The 20541-nt window shown below is 38.6% G+C and overlaps 1 protein-coding gene across 3 annotated transcripts in view; it reads right to left on the minus strand.

Moving 5' to 3' along the window:
• Positions 1–20541, minus strand: part of ARHGEF10 (Rho guanine nucleotide exchange factor 10) — a 187813-nt gene that overhangs the window by 149782 nt on the left and 17490 nt on the right. For all 3 annotated transcript variants that reach the window (XM_037812662.1, XM_037812661.1, XM_037812660.1), the window contains exon 2: positions 16200–16288. In XM_037812662.1, coding sequence (XP_037668590.1) covers positions 16200–16236 — 37 coding nt within the window. In that variant the 5' untranslated portion in view covers positions 16237–16288. The remainder of the gene's footprint in view (positions 1–16199; positions 16289–20541) is intronic.

Raw genomic sequence — 20541 nt, forward strand, 5'->3', positions numbered from 1 at the left:
AGTTTTCTGAGGTGAGTCATTTAGCTGAAGTAAAAGTGCAGTGGTGGGAAAAAAACAAAACTTGAGAACTTGGAAAAATGCTCAAAGGCTATTGCTGAAAGCATCTCATGCAATACAATGTGCTGTAAATTAAAAAAAGCTTTTGGTGAATCTGTAATTTAGTGGCCATTAGCTAAACTGATCATCTGCTCAATTGATTTTCTGTGAATAGGCTTGCTTCCTGATGATATAAAAGAAAGGTATAAAAATGAGGACAGTGGTGATAAAAGAACATGATCTACTGAAAGGGTAAATACCCCTCTCCCCCAACACACACCTTTTCCAGGAGCTGAGCTAAAAGGAGCACGAATGTAGAGTAGGCAGGGTTGGATAAACCAACAAAGTAACTTAGGAATAGGGGTAAAGGACATGGAACTGGACAAGGACCAAAAGAGGAAAAGGATCTCAAAACAAGGAGGGAGACAGCCCACGGTGGAGGTGGGTTGTATGACCTCTTGGGTCTGAAACATCCTGGGATAAGTTCTGAGAGTGACATGAATGTCACAATCACTGAGAAATCTCAGAAGACTCATTAATACCCTCTGTGCCCAGCCTGCTCATATTCAGCTCAACTTAAACCTCGTGTTTGGATTTGTGAACATGCCCTTCCTCCTCCGCCAAGAATGCTCAGGTATGAGACACCCTCTAGGGAAGACTGTTCCTCTGTCAATAGCCAAGCTTTCCAAGAAAACTGAAAGTTTATATTTTACTCAAGAGATATCACCCCTTTAGCCACCAAGGCTACTGAGCAGAAAATTACTAACTCTCATTAACAATAGCAACCATTTCAACTGACAGCATTCAAACACTGGTTTCATTTATAGGCACGGCCAGTTGAACTGGCTTGGTTGAACAGACTGATTCATTTACCAACCTAATTGTTTAAACTTTCCAGTAAGCAGTTATTAGCTCATCAATTTAAACACGAATTTCTAAAACAAGTTATGAAACAGAAAAATTTAAGAAATATATTTCTATTTATTATATAGATATGATCATACACATTTTAGTTTATGCCTGTATGCAGAAAGGAAACAGTAAATTACCTGATAATCCAATCTTTAAAATAACCATCCAGCAGAACTTTCGGGAACCATGGAAACGTTTTGCACTGCCACTAGCCACTAGGCACATGTGGCTACTGAGCACTCAAAATGTGGCTAATGCAACTCAGGATCTGAATTGTTAATTTACTTAATTTTAATTAATTCAAACGTTTACAGACAGTTGTGACTAGTGGCTACCACAGTGGATAGTGCAAGTCTCAAATTTAGGCTATTAAAGAAGCCAAAGTCCTGTTTTATTCCCGTGAATCATTTACATACTACTTGCATACTACCACAATTTTCCCTTTAATTGTGCCTCAAGTTGAGAATCGAACTTGATTTTATCTGAAGACTTCTTCATGAGCAAAAGAATTATCAATAAAGTATCTAAATTTAGCTTAACACCTAATAAACCTCTGTGGGGCAAGGGGAGTGACTGCTAAAGAGTACAGAAGTTCATCTTGAGGTAATGAAAATGTTCTAAAATTAATTATGGTGATGATTGCACACTCTGAAATATACTTAGAGCCATTAAACTGTAAACTTAAATGGGTAAATTGTATGGTATGTGAATTATATCTCAATAAAGCTGTAATCAAAAAAATTAATAAACTTCTCTTTTCAAATAACCTAATAAAAACACCTGTTACCTGGGTTTGTCAGAAAAAAAAAAATAATTACTAATGTTAAAAACCTATCAGTACAGAAACTGGCATCAAAGTTAATGACTTACAAAAGTTCACTTTAAGCAGGGGAAAAATACAGATTACCTTTTAAAAGACTGGAAGAACATTTACCAAAACTTTAATAATAGTGTTTTCTTTTGTGGGAGAGGTTAAACATAGTTGTTTTCTTTTTTAAAAATTTTTCTAAAATGTAAATGCACCACAACAATTTTTTAAGTAACACAATTTAGATTATAAATTATAAAGAGAGGTTAAATCCTTTGTATGCACTTCAAATTGAGTTTTAATCAATAGTCATCAAATAAACAACAGAACAGAGGTAACAGAATTCATTCATCATTAGATAGCATATCTCGCTATCCTACCTGGTTATTTTGAAGTCCCCTGGGCAAATATATAATAGTCAATGAAAAATGTTAGAATATAGAAGTGTTAAGAGCAGCTTCTAGAATCATACTGCTAGGCTCAAAACTCCTATTTTCCACATTTTTTTTGGGGGGGGGCATATGACCTCAGTTCTTCACCTATAAAATGGAATAATAAAATAGAAACAAACTCTACCCTATAGAATCATTGTAAGGATTAAGAAAAGTTGTATAATGTATATAAAGCTACTTAGCACTAGGTTATGATGCAGTAAGAGCTCAACAATATTTCTTTATAAAGATAGTAAGTAGAAATGATAATGGCAAAGATAAATACAAATATGATATGCAGCCTGCAATGTATATAATATTCACATTATTTTCTATTTTTCTTCATAAAAATATTTATTCTACAAACTACCAGACTGTTTCATAACCCCACAGTTGACTTGTCACATCTCTTAATGGCCCTTCTCAAAAGAGTTCATGCTTATCTTTGAAAAAATAATATTTCTTATCATTTTAGAATGGAGTTTTCCAATGCTTAAGAAAACACTAAATTGCAGCATTTACAGAATTCCCAGGGACCATATTACAAAAACAACAACATACAAACACTGCACTTTATCTGGTGACAAAGACTTTCTGGCAAGAGACACAGCACTCTGCTGTCAAATTCTGTTTGCTCTTCCTTCAGAATACACACAGCAGGCAACCACTCCTCACCTTTCCACCTACTTCCTGATCCAAGCTGCCACCAGCTCTTACATGCAACTCATCTTCTGTCTTTGTTCTACCCCTGCAGTATATAGGTTAAACGCCACAAATGGTATGATTATTTTAAAACATAAATTAGAGCATGCCACTCTCCTACTCAAATTCTCCAATGGACTTCCAGAACTATGGAATACAAACAAAATACAAAATTTCAAGAGCTAACAAAGTGCCAGTGCGTTTCCTACTCCTCTCCCCTCCCTTTGCTCCAGCCGTATTGAACTCAAGCCAAGCAACTCTTGCCTCAGGACTTTGGCAGTTGTTACCGCTGTAGAAAAGACACTCTCCCTCACTTTACACTCATTTAATTTTCACCTTCTCAGTTACCATCCTACATAAAGTCGCACCCCAATCACCACTTTCATATCCCAGCCCTCCCTATTCCCCTTGTCTGGCTTTATTTTTTTCTTCACAGCAACTCATCACCATCAGACCCTTGTATTACTCACTCCTCTCCACCTCCCACTAGGTTATAAATTCCTTGAGAGCAACAAGATTTTTATCTCTACCGCATTCAACACATACAGCATATAGAACGCATGTGTCACATAAGAGGCATTTAATAACATTTGTTAAAATGTTATTTTAAAAAACTCATTTTTTAAATGTTTTTAAAATTTTTTAATGTTATTTTAAACTCATTCATGAGCCTTCCCCTCAACACCAAATACTAACAGTCGTCCACAGACTCTGGAGTCTCCATGCACGCCCAATGCCTCAACTGAGCCTCCCTTCTCCTTCAACTTTCCCTTCCGATGGCCTTGGCTTCTCTTTAACTTCAGCCACCCATTCCTAGGTTTTACCTTAGACCTCATCATTACCTCTGAAATCACAAACTTAGACATTCTACTCTGACCACTATTTCCTGTCCCTTTGCCTCCCTCATGCAGAGCTACTCCCACCACATGTTTGTGGGGCTCAGGGAGGCCCTGTTCCCTCAGATTTCTCCCTGTCTGCCTCTCCCGCCTTTCATCCTCCCCTGTGAAGCACAGCTTCCGTAGTCTAAAACTTAAGCCATACGATCATCAGTATGACGATACTGCCTCTCCTAGCAAAACACAATCTTCAAGAAATTCAACCGCCTCTCTTCTATGGGGCAACAAGTGGACTACTAAGTCCTGGTGTAGGGAAATGAACCACAAAACCTTGCAGATCAGCAAGATGCACTCCCAGTCTCCAAACTCTCCTAGGCTCTCCAGCTGCCCAGCAATCCTTACGGGAGCTCTAGTCAGCTCTCTATCCACGTCCCCACACAGCTATTTCAAACCTTCTACTCTTCCCAACCCTCCAGCTCCCCCACTACCCCCCACAGTCTTCTTCACCAAAATGCCATCTGAAGGAAATTCCCTCAAATTCCTGCTACCAAATAGAAAATTTCACTCTCATCTTTCCTTCTTGTTAAAATGGATAAGCCGTGGGGAAGGCTAAGCACTCCTACTTTTTTAGAGACCCTGTTCTTTGAAATATCACCTCCATTCCTTCAGCACTTAAATATATTCAAGATTTCCCATCAGGTGGGGAGGTGGAGAGACACGTCTTCAACCCCAAAGGCTCTTCACTATGATTTGTTTCTCTGCACCTTCACAGCCCATAGTTGTCTGCACACACTGACTCTGCCCAATGCCTAAATAGGATGTCTGTCACCACCAGGATAGGGAAACTGCTTCACATGATCGCCAAGTTCTCCTCGTCACTAAAGTCAGTGGATAATTATCAGCCCATCTCAGCTGCACTTAATCCTGTTCTTCATCCCCCCTTCTTGGAACAATCTTCCTTAGGCATCTTTGACACTGTACTCTCCAGGCTTTCCTCCCATCTAACTGCTTCTTTTAGATGCCTTTATTGATCCCCTTTTCCCTGCCCGCATCATAAAGGTTAGTTCTCCACTAACCATTCTCCCTATGCGATGGCACACACACTCATGGACTCACTCCTTATCCACATGAAGCCCAAACAAAATCTTTAGACCAAGTCTTCCTCTGGAGCTTCAGACTGATACCCAAAACTTACTAGACACCTCTGCTCATATTTCTAACAGGTACCTCAAATTCGATTTGGTGGAGATCAAATTCGATTTGCCCTTAACTGAATCCACATTGCCATCCCTCCCCAGTCTTTGTAGGTTCTCTATTTGAGTGAAATTGGTACTCAGTCCATCCAGTTTCTCAAATCAGAAACTTGGAAATCATCCTCGATTCCTGCCTGTACCCCCATACCATGAATTTAACCAATTACTAAATTATTTTGCTTCTAACTACAAAATATTCCTAGGATCTCTCCATTTTGTTTGTTTCCTACTGTTCCTCTGGATTACTCTCACAGCTTGTTAGTATCACTTAACTCTTCTCCTTGCTTCCAGTCTTGTTCACAGCAATCCGTTATCCACACTAAGGCAGGAACGATATTCTTAAACTGCAAAATCTGGTCATTTCATCTCCATATTTAAAACACTGCAATGGTGCCTGTGGTAGACTGAATTATGCAACCCAACAAAAGATATTTTCTTAATGTTAATCTATGCTCCTATGGAGTGCACTTATTTGGAAACAGGATCTTCTAAACTTCTATTTAGGTGTGGCCAAACTGAATCAGGATGGGTCTTAATCCACATGCCTAGAGGTCTTATTAAGAGAGTAAATTCTGACACAGAAGAGCCAGAAGTCAGAAGTCAGTGGAAAGTGGAAGAGCAGACACAGGGAGAAAAAGAACACCATGTGACAGGAAGCAGAGATGCAAGCTAAAGAACCCCAAGATTGTGGCAAGGCAGCACCAGAATAGTGCAGATTTCAGGGAGGAAGGATGGCCTTGCCAATGCCTTGAGGGGCTTCCAGCCTCTGACTGTGAGACAATAAATGCTTGTTGTTAAAGCCCACCCACTGTGTGGTATCTGTCATGGAAGCCCTGGCAAACTAAAAAAGCACCCTACAACATAAGATAGAATCTAACCTGCTAAAATAGCCTAGGGCCACTTGCTAACCTATTTAATTTCAACTCTTGCCATGATAATACACACTCTCGGCTCCCAACATACTGAACTGCAGTTCTTTAAACATGCCTTCAAATCTCATTTTAGGGACCACTTATTCCTTGAAGATACCCCCACATTTGGATTAGGTAGCCCCCTCTGTGTTAGGGAAGTCCCTGTACAGCCCCTTCATAATCCTAAACATGCTAACTTTATGGTCTGTCTCTCCAATCAGATGGTAAGTGCCATAAAGGAGAAGACTGTATCTGTCTTGTTCATTAGTATATTCCTATGGTTTAGCACACCACCTGATACCTATCTGTCCTCAAAATAAATGAATCCTGGCTGCATGGATTCCAGACTCCTCATTAGCCTACTACTGTATTCTAGACACACTCAGGTTCATCAATAGCCTACTAAAGTTCTATCTTACTCATCAAGCACAGTATCATAGATGTGATCTGTACAATGGGACAGCTTCCTTCCCTCAAATTGGTATTTTAGTTTCCTGGTTGCTAAAACAAACATGATACAATGGGATAGCTTAAATAAACAGAACTTATTGGCTGACAGTTTTGAGGACAGGGGAAGTCCAAAATCAAGGCACAATCAAGGTGATGCTTTCTCCCAGAAGACTGTGGCATTCTGGGGCTGGCTGCTGGCACTCACTGGTCCTTGGCTTTTCCGTCACAGAGCAATGCACATGATGGCCTCATCCAGCTGTTTGGTTCTGCTGACTTCCAGCTTCCAGCTGCTCCCTGTGGCTTTCTCTCCATGTGTCTGAATTTCATTCCACTTATAATGGACTCTATTAATAGGATTAGGACCCATCCTGATTCAGTTGCGCCACATCTTAACTGAAGTAACCTCATCAAAAGGTCCTGTTTACAAAGGTTCACACCCACAGGAATGGATTAAGTCTAAGAACATGTTTTCTGGGGTACATAGCTCCAAGCTACCATTGCTGGACTCCATACTCCTTTTTTATAGCCTAGAACAGTGGTAACTTAATTTAGCAATAAACCGCACTGCCTATGTGGCCAATACAGTTCTCAAGAAAAAACTGTTTGATATTTTTAATTGAAAAAAAAAAAAAAAAGGTCTCAGTTTCTAATTCTACTGTTAGCAAAATGTAAATCACTACAAGTTAAAATTTTATGTTTCCCAGTCCTAATGATGTAAATGTTCAGTAGGTTTCTAGACTGTCCAAAGCAGAGGAAAGAAAGAAGGAAAGGAAGGATGCAAGAAGGAAGGGAGAGAGAAAAGAGAAAGGAAAAGGAAAAGGAAAGGAAAAAATCCCCATCTGCCTCCAGTCCATTTCAGCCTCCCACAGTTTCTGGCAGACACTGGGACCAAAAGCTCACAGTCCACAAAACTGACACAATAGCCACGGGAATCAGGACCTCTTGGCTCTGGTCCCAAAACCCTTCTGGAGAGAACTGGCTGCAAGACTTTGGGAAAAAGAACGAGGGAAGAGAGCAAGGAAGGCTGCCCACTCCTGGGTCGCCCTTCACTCTGTGAGCAGACAACCTGCCATGACTGCGAAAAATCCACTAACAGCTTTTAAAGACATGTGACATATTAACACATCAAGGAAATTCATATTTAAGCTCAGAGATAAAAGCTAAGCATTTTTTCTTGTGCCTATAAGACCCATATTTATTATAACAAGAATGCTTAATACAAGATATGATTTTCTCTTATTTCAAATGAAGGCTATTTGTTTTTTAATTCTTTTTATTCTAGAACAGGGCTTTCAAAAGCACCAGGCTGAAAACAGCTTCCCCAACAAGGGGCTATTCATAACTACAATTCATTTTCTGTTCTCATCTTGGCTCTGATTTTTACTGTGGTTTGTAGCTGCATGTGCTGATCAGAGGCATCCTCCAGAAACAATGGGGCCAGTCAAAGGCCAACTCCCCTTCCACCTCAGCTCGATTTAAGTATTCTATTTGTTACCAAACTACCATTGCTGGATTGTTGTTCTCCAAAGGAGAGTGTGGGAGCATTCTCTTTTGTTTGAGTTCATTCGGTAAGTTACCAGGCATTTTGTAACACATTTTTTTTCCTTACATTAACATTAAAATGGCAACAATATTAATTTTTTTCCCTACTATAATTTGCATTGGCATTTTGCTATTAATTATAGAAAGGCTTTAGTGCTTGGTATGAAAAAAATCATAAAACTGTTGAGTTTTGTATTCTGAGATATCCCAGAGAATCTTTTAACGTAACTTTTTAAAATCCCAGAGCATCATCTAAATATGATTTGTTCAGTGTTTAGAGGCCAACCTCAATTCTAAAGTACTTCATATATGTTAACTCATTAAATCCTCACACACCCATATAAGGTAGATGCTACCCTCACTCGATTGCGTATAAAATGGTGGCAACTGAAGCACAGAGAGATTACATAACCGGCTCAAGGTCACCAGCTAATACACTGTGGAGCCCAGAGTCAAACCCAAGCAGTCATGCTACTAAGTCTGCAAACTATGTGCTAGAAATTACTGCTTCTCAAATACCATTTTATTTTGTGATGATTTGACTTGTTGCCAAGAAAGTTTCTAGGAAAGGCACAGATACCTGATAAAAGGCAACCAGTGGACCTGGAATAAAGAATTATCCCCCTGAACATATAATAATACAATTGACAGAACATTATGCAGTCATCTAAAAAGATAGTTATAGAAAACTATGTAGTACCAGAAAATAATTATAAAATAATTTTAAAAGATATGAAAATGTTTACTCAGTGACTGTGACTATGTAAAAAATAAATGAGTTCTTTAAAAGTTACACATATATCTAACATATGATCCAGCCATTCAACTCCTAGAAATTTACCCAAGAGTGAAGGAGAAATATGTATCCATAGAAAGACTTACACATGATTATTCATAGCAGGTTTGCTGTAATAGCCAAACACTGGAAATAACCCAAATGTTTATCAACTGGTCAACGGTAAGCAAATTGTGCAATGGAAAACTACCCAGCAAAAAAAATAAATGAGCTATTATTGATGGATGCAATCAATCAATAAATAAATGGAAAAAAATACAAAAAAAGACGATGATTCAAAATACAAACATTAATTCTGTTAGAGTGGGTGGTATTGGATTGAAAAAGTAAGAATATGGGTATTTCCCCCCTCTTTACTTAATTTTATTTATTTTTTTTGCTTACTGTTTTTTTTTTTTCTTTTTAATTTTTATTGGGATTGTTCAGATACCATACAATTATCCAAAGATCCAAAGTATACAATCAGTTGCCCCTGGCACCCTCATACAGCTGTGCATCCATCACCACACTTAATTTTTGTTCAGTTTTTAGAACCTTTTCATTACTCCAGACAAGAAATAAAGTGAAAGATGAAAAAAGAAAAAAAAAAAAAAAAGAAAAGAAAAGGAAAATCAAATCCTCCCATATCCCTAACCAACCCCCCTCAATTGTTGACTCGTAGTGTTGGTATAGTACATTTGTTACTGTTTATGAAAGAATGTTGAAATACTACTAACTGTATTAGTTATACTACTAACTGTATATAGTTTGCAATAGGCATATATTTCTTCCCTATATGCCCCTCTATTATTAACTTCTAGTTGTATTGTCATACATTTGTTCTAGTTCATGGAAGAGTTTTCTAATATTTGTACAGTTAATCATGGACACTGTCCACCATAGGATTCAGTTTTATACATTCCCATCTTTTGACCTCCAACTTTCCTTCTGGTGACATATATGACTCTGAACTTCCCCATTCCACCTCATTCACACACCATGCAGCACTGTTAGTTATTCTCATATCTTGCTATCAACACCTCTGTTCATTTCCAAACATTTAAGTTCATCCTAGTTAAACATTCTGCTCATACTAAGCAACCGCTCCCCATTCTTAAGCATTGTCCTATACTTTGGTACCTTATATTTCATGTCTATGAGTTCACATATTATAATAAGTTCTTATCAGTGAGACCCTGCAATATTTGTCCTTATGTGTCTGGCTTATTTCACTCAGTATATTGCCCCTGAGGTTTTGTCATCAACCCATTTTTTTTTTTAAGATGGTTTTGTTCACACACCATACATTCCATCCTAAGTAAATAATCAGTGGTTCTCTGCATGGTCACATATTTATGTGTTCATCACCTTCACCACTATCTATATAAGGGCATCTACATTTCTTCCATAAGGCAGGAGGGAGAGTCAAAGAAGGTAGAGAGGCAAAAGAAAGAGGAAAGAAAATGACAGCTAGGAAATAGCAAAAGGAAAAGTAACCTTAAATCAAAGTAGAGTAAAGAGTCATACACCACCACCAATATCAAGTGTCTAACATGCCTCCCCTATACCCCCCACCTTATCTGCATTTACCTTGGTATATCGCCTTTGTTACATTAAAGGAAGCATAATACAATGATTCTGTTAGTTACAGTCTCTAGTTTACGTTGATTGCATCCCTCCCCCAATGCCTCCCCAGTTTTAACACCTTGCAAGGTTGACATTTGCTTGTTCTCCCTTGTAAAAGAACATATTTGTACATTTTATCACAATTTTTGAACACTCTAGATTTCACCAAGTTACACAGTCCCATTCTTTATCTTTCCTCCTTTTTTCTGGTGTCTCACATGCTTCCAACCTTTCTCTCTCAACCGTATTCATAGTTATCTTTGTTCAGTGTACTTACATTGCTGTGCTACCATCTCCCAAAACTGTGTTCCAAATCATGCACTCCTGTCTTCTCCTATCACTCTGTAGTGCTCCCTTTAGTATTTCCTGTAGGGCGGGTGTCTCGTTCACAGAGTCTCTCACTGTCTGTTTCTTGGAAAATATTTTGAGCTCTCCCTCATGTTTGAAGGAAAGCTTTGCTGGATATAGGATTCTTGGTTGGCGGTTTTTCTCTTTCACTATCTTAAATATATCACACCACTTCCTTCTTGCTTCCATGGTTTCTGCTGAGAGATCCGCACATAGTCTTATTAAGCTTCCTTTGTATGTGATGGATTGCTTTTCTCTTGCTGCTTTCAGGATTCTCTCTTTGTCTTTGACATTTGATAATCTGATTACTAAGTGTCTTGGCATAGGCCTATTCAGATCTATTCTGTTTGGAGTACGCTGCGCTTCTTGGATCTGTAATTTTGTCTTTCATAAGAGATGGGAAATTTTCATTGATTATTTCCTCTATTATTGCCTCTGCCCCTTTCCCCTTCTCTTCTCCTTCTGGGACACCAATGATACATACATTCTTGTACTTTGTTTCATCCTTAAGTTCCCGGAGACACTGCTCATATTTTTTCATTCTTTTCTCCATCTGCTCCTTTGTGTGTAGGCTTTCAGGTGTTTTGTTCTCCAGTTCTTGAGTGTTTTCTTCTGCCTCTTGAGATCTGCTGTTGTATGTTTCCATTGTGTCTTTCATCTCTTGCGCTGTGCCTTTCATTTCCATAGATTCTACTAGTTGTTTTTTTGAACTTTTGATTTCTGCCGTATATATGCCCAGTGTTTTCTTTACAGCCTCTATCTCTTTTGTGAAATATTCTCTAAACTTTTTTAATTGATTTAGCATTAGTTGTTTAAATTCCTGTATCTCAGTTGAAGTGTACGTCTGTTCCTTTGACTGGGCCATAGCTTCGTTTTTCTTAGTGTAGGTTGTAGTTTTCTGTTGTCTAGGCATCTGACCTCCTAGGCCACCCCAATCGGATTTTCCCAGATGAGAACAGGCTCAGGTCACAGAAGGAGGAAATATTCAGTATCTGGTTTCCCTGATGGTTTTTCTTAGAGGATTGATACACCTGTGCCTTTCTGCCCAGCAGGTGCACCTGTCAGCCCGTCACTGGCTGGTGTAAGAGGGTGGGGCCTGTGGCTCTCCTCCCCCAGGCTTTGGGGTCTGGTTCTGGAAAGGCAGGCAGTAGAGCTGGACCCCTCCCTTTCCTCTTGGGAAGCTATGCCCCCTCCACAGAGGTCATCTGCATATCAATAAGTTCTTTGTTTCTCTGACTCTGCTGATCGAAGTGTTTTGATTTTAAAATGGCTGAGACTGTCTTTACTGCGAAGTGCTGCAGGCTGAAAATGGCTGAGGTTTTCTCCACAGAGAGAGAAAGAGACAGAAAAGCTTCCAGGTTCACCCATTAGCCAGAGATAGCACCTGATCCTCTGCGCTCCCTGTCCTGAGACAGATAGGTCCCCCAACTCTCCCAAGGTCAGTTGTCACCAAAAGCCTCTGTCTGCTTGTTGAGGATTCGCTGTCTGTATTGAGCAGTTAACATTAAAATCCCATTTGGAGCTGGGCTGAGAGAGTGCTGCTTTCTAGCAGCACGAGGCTTCCGTGAGGGAGGGGCTCTCAGCTCTCAGCGCGGGTCCACAGCTTTACTTACAGATTTTATACTGAGATCTCAGGCATTCATCCCAATTCAGGTTGGTGGATGATGAGTGGAGAGTCATGTTTGTCTCCCCGCAGTTATTCCAGGTTATTTACTAGGTTTTTTTTGTCATTTATGGATCGTTCCGGGGGGGGGACTAACAGTCTTCCACTCCTCTCTATGCCACCACCTTAGCTCCTTCCCTACCCCCCCTTTATTTTCAAGGGATTTATAGGTGGATAGTTTTACTTTAATAATGGGAGAAATTATAAATAAAATTTCACTGAATCATCAAAAAAGACATGAGAGTATTATACCCGCTTTTAATTGTCACAAGAGTTAATTAACTGGAAATCATGTAAGTATTATCACAATTTTGAAGTATACTATTATCATTTTTAAAGTATAGTTTTCCAATACCAAAGTCAAAAGCCATGCCATGGGTTATCAGCATTTTAAGGAAGCCATTTGCTCAGGGAAACAGCCATACTTTCCACACCGCAAAATATAGTAGGTAACTGTCCTCTGTAACTCCCTTCTAAAGTTCCTCAGGAATCTTTCCATAGAATCACCAGAGAAAACTTTCAATAGTCCAGGTGAAATATTAATAGTAGTTATCTCTAAGTAATAGACTCATAGATGATTTTTACTTTCTTCTAGCCCAAAGTTAGAAATTCAGACCTGCCAGACCCCACAATCACCTGAGCCAATTCTTTTACATCTATTCCTGCTGGTTTTGTTTCTATGGAGAACCCTGACTAATACAACCAACTCAAGATACTCCACCTCAGGTAAATGGATCAAGGGTGGGCATCGGATCCAAGGACAGGCTGGGAAGAACAGCTGTGCCCAAAGAGCGCATGATGAGCTGTGCCCATCAAACTCTCTCTTACGAATTTAACCTCAGGCAAATAGAACAAATCAGATGTTTGGTATTACAAGAAGAAATGGATTGGCCAACTCAACTCACTAAATGAACCAAACATTGCTTTTGAACAAATGTGGAGAACTCTGCCTTGGATGCTGGGCAGCCTTCCAATTTGTCTCTGATAGGCCCTTCATTACCATGGTGCTTCTTCCTGAACGCTCTCAGCGCCCATTCCTGGAGGTCTTGCAACCAAGGGGCTAAAACACAACTACTAATATTAAATGCTGGTTTTGCCATATAATTCTCTCTCTGGAGATCAAGTGCAGAAGAAAATCCTGGTTACATGAAGACTGCAGGTGGATGGGCATTTCTAAAGTCAAGGTGGTGTTACGGTCAAGGCAGAGTTATTCAGGTGACCAGATACTCAGCAGGACTAAACATGGCTGCCAGGAAGAGGAGACAGGGACATATAAGAGTCCAGTGGGTTTCAGTCTTCTTTGAAATTAACATGGCGAAAAGAAACATACAGTTGGCACAAGATTCTAAATAGGAAATATACATCCATATTCCTAAAATCTTACGTGTAGAATTTTAATTACCTCCTGAGGACTTCAAAGCACCACAGTTATTTTTTCCTCATCTTATATGTGTTTGGGGTGGGATGGAGAAGCAAGAAGGAAAACAACTCATGTGATCACCTCATTGGTGCTCTCCTACTCTTTAAAATAGGAAAACATTTTTAAATGATTGCTTATTTCAGTGAAATGCCAAAAAAGAAAGAGGGAGGGAGGAAGAGAGAGGATGGCTAGCTCCATATATGGTCCACACCTACCCTGCCCTCTCTCTATGGTAGGTACAGCCTTATATTTTTGTGCTTCTAGATAGCATTCTACTTTCTCAACTAGATGTCATTGAAAGCAGGAAGAATATCTTTTTCATCTTTATAGTCTGTCTAGTGCTCACTTAGCAGGGTACTTGATTTGGAGAAGAGATAATAAGCATGGACCTGGTTACTGAGAATAAAAACATCTAATGCCAAATTTAAAAATAAATCATGCACAGTGGCAACCCATGCAGCACTTTTAGTCTTTACCCCACATACTTTTTGAAGCAAAGTGAACCTGTGAGCTCATTTATTAACTGGAAAGGTAGGTTCAACACATAATCACGTGGTTTGGGGCAAATCACTTCACTTGGCAAGCCCACAGCAAGGCATTTACTATCCTTGAATTGCTTTGGCATAAGCACCCTCTCATTTGATATGGATGAAAAAGTAATGAAAGATTTTTGTCTTTGCCTCATTTGTAATGAAAAAGTAAATAAATTTCTAGTTAAAAAGTAAGATCCAGCCTGGCATATCCTAAATGCCAGCAAATTTATACATGGATGAAATCTAGAGCTAGAAATTACCTTAGAAATCTTCCAGTTCAAACCATTCATGGCTAAAAAGACTGGAGCCCAAATAGCTGAAACAATGTGCCTAAAGTCACCATTTGGAAACAGAAATTAATTAACACCACTAAGAACAGAAATTTGGCCTCCTGATTCTTGGTACTCACTCTAGTATGATACTATGGTATGCTCACCCTAGGTCTTATGGCCCTAAAAAACTACAAAAAATGACGTTTGCTTCTTATTTCACACCCAAACACAGACTGCAGTAGATGATGTGCATGCAATTCTTTTAAACATGTAATCTGGGTATTTCTGGAATAGTCCCCCCTTGCCACTGGATCCTTCAAGCCATGTAGTTTATCATACCATGGTCATTTATGTTTTCCAGTGGAAGATGACATCTTTCTGTCTCTGATTTACTCACAGCACAGCTTTATCTTTAGGTTGACTTTTTTAATTTCCCAAATACAACTTCTAAGGGCCCAAATTAGAGGATAACAAAGCCCTTAAGATCATTTTTTTTCAAAGGTCCACACTTGGCTAAGTCTCTGATGTAAAGGTCTCTGAACCTGCTTAGATTAATTGTCAGACCTTTGCCGCTTAATTACCCTCTCAGTTTCTGACCCTTGTGGCTTACAGCCTCCCGGTGCTCCACAGACATACAGATATGTCTGTGTAAGTGTGGTCGAGCAAATACAATGAGAATATTTGAAACCCCAAACAGTGGTACAAAACCCTGTATAAGATCCTAATATGGAAAAGTTGGTTAAAACCAAGCAAAACTTCTTTTCCACTGGGTGGTGCGTTTGACAGCATTCCCTAGGATGGTCTTGTTGGCACTGACTTGACCTCAGTGATGTGACAATGTTGGACCTTCCATAAGTAGAAAATTTTAACTTGTGATCCCTCTCTTCACATAGTCTTTATTTATGAAGCAAATGAATAAACAAGGTCAGTGCATTTCCCTGGACATACCAAGAAAGGAATGAAGTACAGACAGAAACTGTTCTGCAGCTGAACTTCTAGGTGCCTCAGCTATTTGGCTTAGTGTTAGAACACTAATTTTGGGCAAGCTCTTTCTTTGAAACGTAAATACAGTCTCTAAAATAGGAAGTCCTCCATTCTTTCATAACCTTCCTCCTCCAATTTTAGTTCTGATTCAACCATATTAAGTTAAACCTTGAAGGAATTCTAGTAGCTGACAATAATCAAACATGTTAAAAAAAAAAACAAAACTGGTTATCTTTTAGTGGTGGGACTGCTTATTCTTATTTTGTTTTTGTATCTTTCTATATTTTCTGAACTTCTATGAGAATGTATAATGTTTGTGATTCAGGGAAAAAAATTAAAATTAAACCAAAACACCAAAACAGATTCAAAACACTTATTCCAAATAAAATTTGGCTATTGAAAAATATGGTACATCAAAGGGAGGACTTAAGTGGGATGGAAGAGGCTCAAGGTCACTGACTCGGACACGGTGAGGGAGGTGTGTGAGTGACCAGAGTATGACATGGAAGCACACAAAGCTCACAGTCGCTTTAGTATCCGGAATTAGAACCTTATCTCTCTCCCTGAGAAGGACTCACCCTAAGTCACAACTCAGTCACCAGCAATTTAGTGGTTCCAAAAATACGGTGTCCTTGTTAACAGCCCCAATTTACCATAATCCATTAGGGATACCTCTACTGAAAAAAAATCTTGTTACCTTCTGAAGCAGGAGGAGGCAACTCTTGTTGGTCCATACTACAGCTTCCAAAAGCTTTCTCTTCAGCTCTGTTGACTGAATGGTAACCCCTGCAAGAATGAAAAAACATTGTACCATTACTGCCATGCACACTTCAGAGAGATAAAACATTCATTAAACTTGTAAAGGGTACTCTATAGATAAACTTGTGAAAAAAGAAAAAGTTTGTTTTCATTAATAGCTATAATTAAAAAAAAAACACACACCTATTAGTCGTGAATACTTATAAATCTTCCTTGAGATAACATTTAAGAGCAGAACAAAACAAGAAGTTTTCAGTGTCAGCCTGACTTCACCCTGAACTGTAGCCAGTTTATTTTGCAACTTGGATTCACTGGCCAAACCCCTCCCAACCAAACACCCTCTTAAATTATTCTTTGCTTAATTTCATACCATATTAATAAGGGGAGGAATCAACAAATATTTTCTCTCCCTCTTCCCTTTAACTGAAACTTTAGCCATTCTGAATAAAGAATTGTTCAGGATAAAGAACTAAGTTGACCACTTTCCTAACTCCTTTTTGGTCGGCACATAACCAAACTCTTGGGGTGAGGCTGGCTCTCATATGCCTATTTTTTTTTCTTTTTTTCATTTCTTGTTTGCCTATATACCATCAGAAAAACCACAGATGAGAATAAGCATGAAACCAGCTAAATGATAAAAAGGCTAGTTCCCAGCTCTTGAGAAGGTCATCCTGTTAACTACTTTCCACATTTTACTACTGTTTAGACCACCAAACACCCTGGCTATCAGAATAATCAGGTGAAAATCAAGATTTGCTGGGGAAACCAGTTACTTTGCTGAGGCAACTTCTGGGTCCTCTGATGACGACAGATATCACGAGCAGGCCTAGAGAGGGCTTTCCTTCTTTGTGCCTTGTGGGCATGGAAGCATAAAGAAAAAGCACAAGAAGGACGCATGGGGTGATAAATGGCTGGCAAGCTTCAACGTGCATTTCAGCACCTCATTCAACCACCGCTGGGCCTGTCCACACCCAGAACGATCATCATCTTCATGTTCTCTTCAACAGTGAGATCAAGGCTGAAAAATATGGCAGAGTTCTGGCAGGGGAAAGCTTTGGATGTTATCTGGAACACACAGAGGATGCCAATCCATCTGAGAGAATTTTTTAAGCTAATTAACAGAAATGACTGATTGTTTTGGCACTTATGGGGGAAAAAGAAAATAGTGCTCTCAGATTATGATCAGCTGTTATCACTTCTGCCTAATTAGTCTCAGCTGGGACGAAGTGGGGTTTCATTTTCGCCAATCTTAGGTACTCTTACACTCAGATTTTATTTTGTTCAAACAATCAAATGACTGTCAAATCCAAAAGCTTCTGTTTTCTCTTCCCTGTGTGTCGGCTCACCCTGCTTTCTTTGACCAAAATGCTTTGCCATCTTTTACCTTCCTTGGAACTTTATTGGCACTGGGAAGCTCCCTCAGAACACTGGGGCCAGATGCCATTGCTTCCTCCTCTGATCACCTGCAGACGGGGCTACTCATTTGACCCTTATCATTTAGCGTCTTGTCGTCTTAGTTCCTAAATTTTATATTTGTGTCATATCACAATACACAAAAAATAGCTAAAGATGTGTTGGTGATTTACCATGATTAGCTGCCATGTGATAGGCACGAGATGCATGATTGTATTTGTTAATATAATCTTCACCACAAATCAATGAAGTAGTTACTATTATTCCCATTTTCAAATGAAGAAATTTATCCAAGGCTGTACAGCTACCTAAGGGTAGCTGTCTGTTGCTAGAGCCTGAGTTTTAACCACTGCAATGTAGCACAGAGACTGAGAGAACAGGTACTGGACCCAAACTACTGGGGTCAGAATCTCTGCTCTTCGACTGCTAGCTGTGAGACCTGGGCTTAATCTCTCCACCTCAACTGCTTTACCTAAAATATGTGGTCAGTAACAATATCCATCCCAGAGGGCTGTTGCAGGGGTAACAGTACTTTACATAAGTAATTAGAATGAGCTCTTAGAATAGTGCAACTCAATAAATGCTAGCTGCTGTTAGTAGTCGTAGCAGTGGCAGTCGAAGTAGTTACTGCTGTTATAGTTACAAATACTGCCACTTCCCCTCCCCACCACCCCACATAGATTTCATAAAATAAATACTCAATAATGCTAACAGAAGGAGCAAAGGAGTTTACCTTCTTGGATAGAAAATTGTAGTCTAGTTCCCAAACAATTTAAGACATACAGTCTCATATTACTAAAGTCAATGTAGGAGATAATGCAAGCGGAAGTAATCTTTACAAAGAAGATGGAATATATAAGCAAAACTATAATGCTTTTAATGATCTGATCCAATGGGAAGAGCAAAAGACATGGGTTCTAAGATTTTAGTTAACAAATAATCATCAGCAAGTATCTACTATGTTGAAGAATTGCATAAATTCTATGAATGAATACAGCATGTCTAGACTGAAAGAAATCACAATTAGACATAAACATATGCACACACATATAGATAAACAGACAAGACAACATGTTTGATAAGCTCTGAACTAACACCAAGGACACCAGGTAGAGGGATTTTTTTCTTCCCAGGGGTGGAGGTAGAGGATGGAAAGAATATGACATAGGTCTTAAAAAATCAGGAGGGAATTATGGAGGTACAATCTGACTGGAAAGGGAGATTTCCCTACTACTACATTACCTCCTAAGGAAATAAATAAAAAATATTTGAATGCATATGTATATATCCTATAAGAATTTATGTTTATTTCATCTTTAGATGGAATACTGGAGCCAGGTTAATACAATGGCATGTCACAAAATAACTTAATGTATCAATATTGCTGAATATTTTAGTTGATGCTAGCTAGAAAAGAAAGCATTGATTAGGGCTGGTTGACATTCTTTAAGCTGGTCTCATCACTATATCTGGTCCTGCCACAGCGAACCAAGACCCCTTCCCCCACCTGCCTCAACAGGTAATTTAGGGAATGGATAAAAAAGTATCCACAGATACTGAGCACCATTAATGGTATACTTTGGATGGACTGTATGGTGTGTGAATACATCTCAATAAAATTGCATTAAAAAATAGCTTACTTTCACTTTCATATTCAGACCAGGGTTTTAACTTAATTGTCTTCATACAGAGCAGCAGAACTATTAAAAAAGACATAGTATTCATATACTGATTGTTTTTCCCTAGCATTTCATAAGCACTGTCCATGTTGTTGCATGGTCCTCATAATTCTAATTTTTAAAAGCTGCATCATTATTCCTTAGCTATTCCCAGTAAATGATCATAATTCATATAATCATTCTCCTATTCTTAGAACATTCAGATTGTTTTTAATTTTTTGCTATTATAAGATAAGAAAGCACTTACACGTTAGTGCACACCTTTTTTTTCATATTGGGGTCATATGCTCAATTTTTTTTATAAATCCATGTATTTCATTGGTCCATTGTAAAAACAAACAAACAAACAAACTAGAATTGGGGTGGAAGTGGGAAGAGGAAACAGGTGGGGAGCTGTAACAAAGGGAAAATCCCTCCTGTATAGATATTCAAAAATATTTATCTTGATCTAACCCAAGACAATTCTTGTGTCAAGATTCATAGAATGCATCTTTCTCTGATCAGGGATGTTCTCTTACTTTTCTTAGTTGCCCTTGGTGGCCATGATATTATGCAGAATCTGACAGAGTAGGTCACTCTCTGGAGAACCCATTTCTCAGGTAGTCAGAAATCATGATGGCTATCAAGAGAGGTTTACAGAAGGCAGACCTTTCAGAGTTGCAATTATCTGATGATGCTGCATGTGCCAATCTCATTTCAATTTAATTCAAGATGTAGAGAATCCATTTTGCCCCTATTCTCTGCACACAAAAATACTGACAAGTAGTATGAGGATTTTTTTCTGATTTGCGTATGTAGTTAAATGAAACATCATTAACAAGCTATTTTATTATACATTTAATTAATTACCTTTACTGTGAAATCTGGGTAGAAGTATGGGCAAAGTACTCAGAAGCAGGCATAAAAAAAACACAGTCCCTTCTGCTCAAGGAGTTTTCTAATTTATCAATTTATTATAAAATTAAGAATTTTTAAAACTAAGTCAGTTAATTCCCTTAAGCAAAGTTTATGTTATTAAAAATGTATAAAACAATCAGGGAAATGTAAATACAAACTAGATATTTGAATATATTAAGAAACTATTGATAATTTTTTAGGTGAGTTATATTGTGCTTATTTTTCTTCCTAAAGATGTCTTCTTTTACAGATGTATACAGAAATACTGAAATATATATAAATGAAATGTTG

Source organism: Choloepus didactylus, chromosome 20, assembly GCF_015220235.1.
Source record: "Choloepus didactylus isolate mChoDid1 chromosome 20, mChoDid1.pri, whole genome shotgun sequence".
NCBI classification, from domain to species: domain Eukaryota; kingdom Metazoa; phylum Chordata; class Mammalia; order Pilosa; family Megalonychidae; genus Choloepus; species Choloepus didactylus.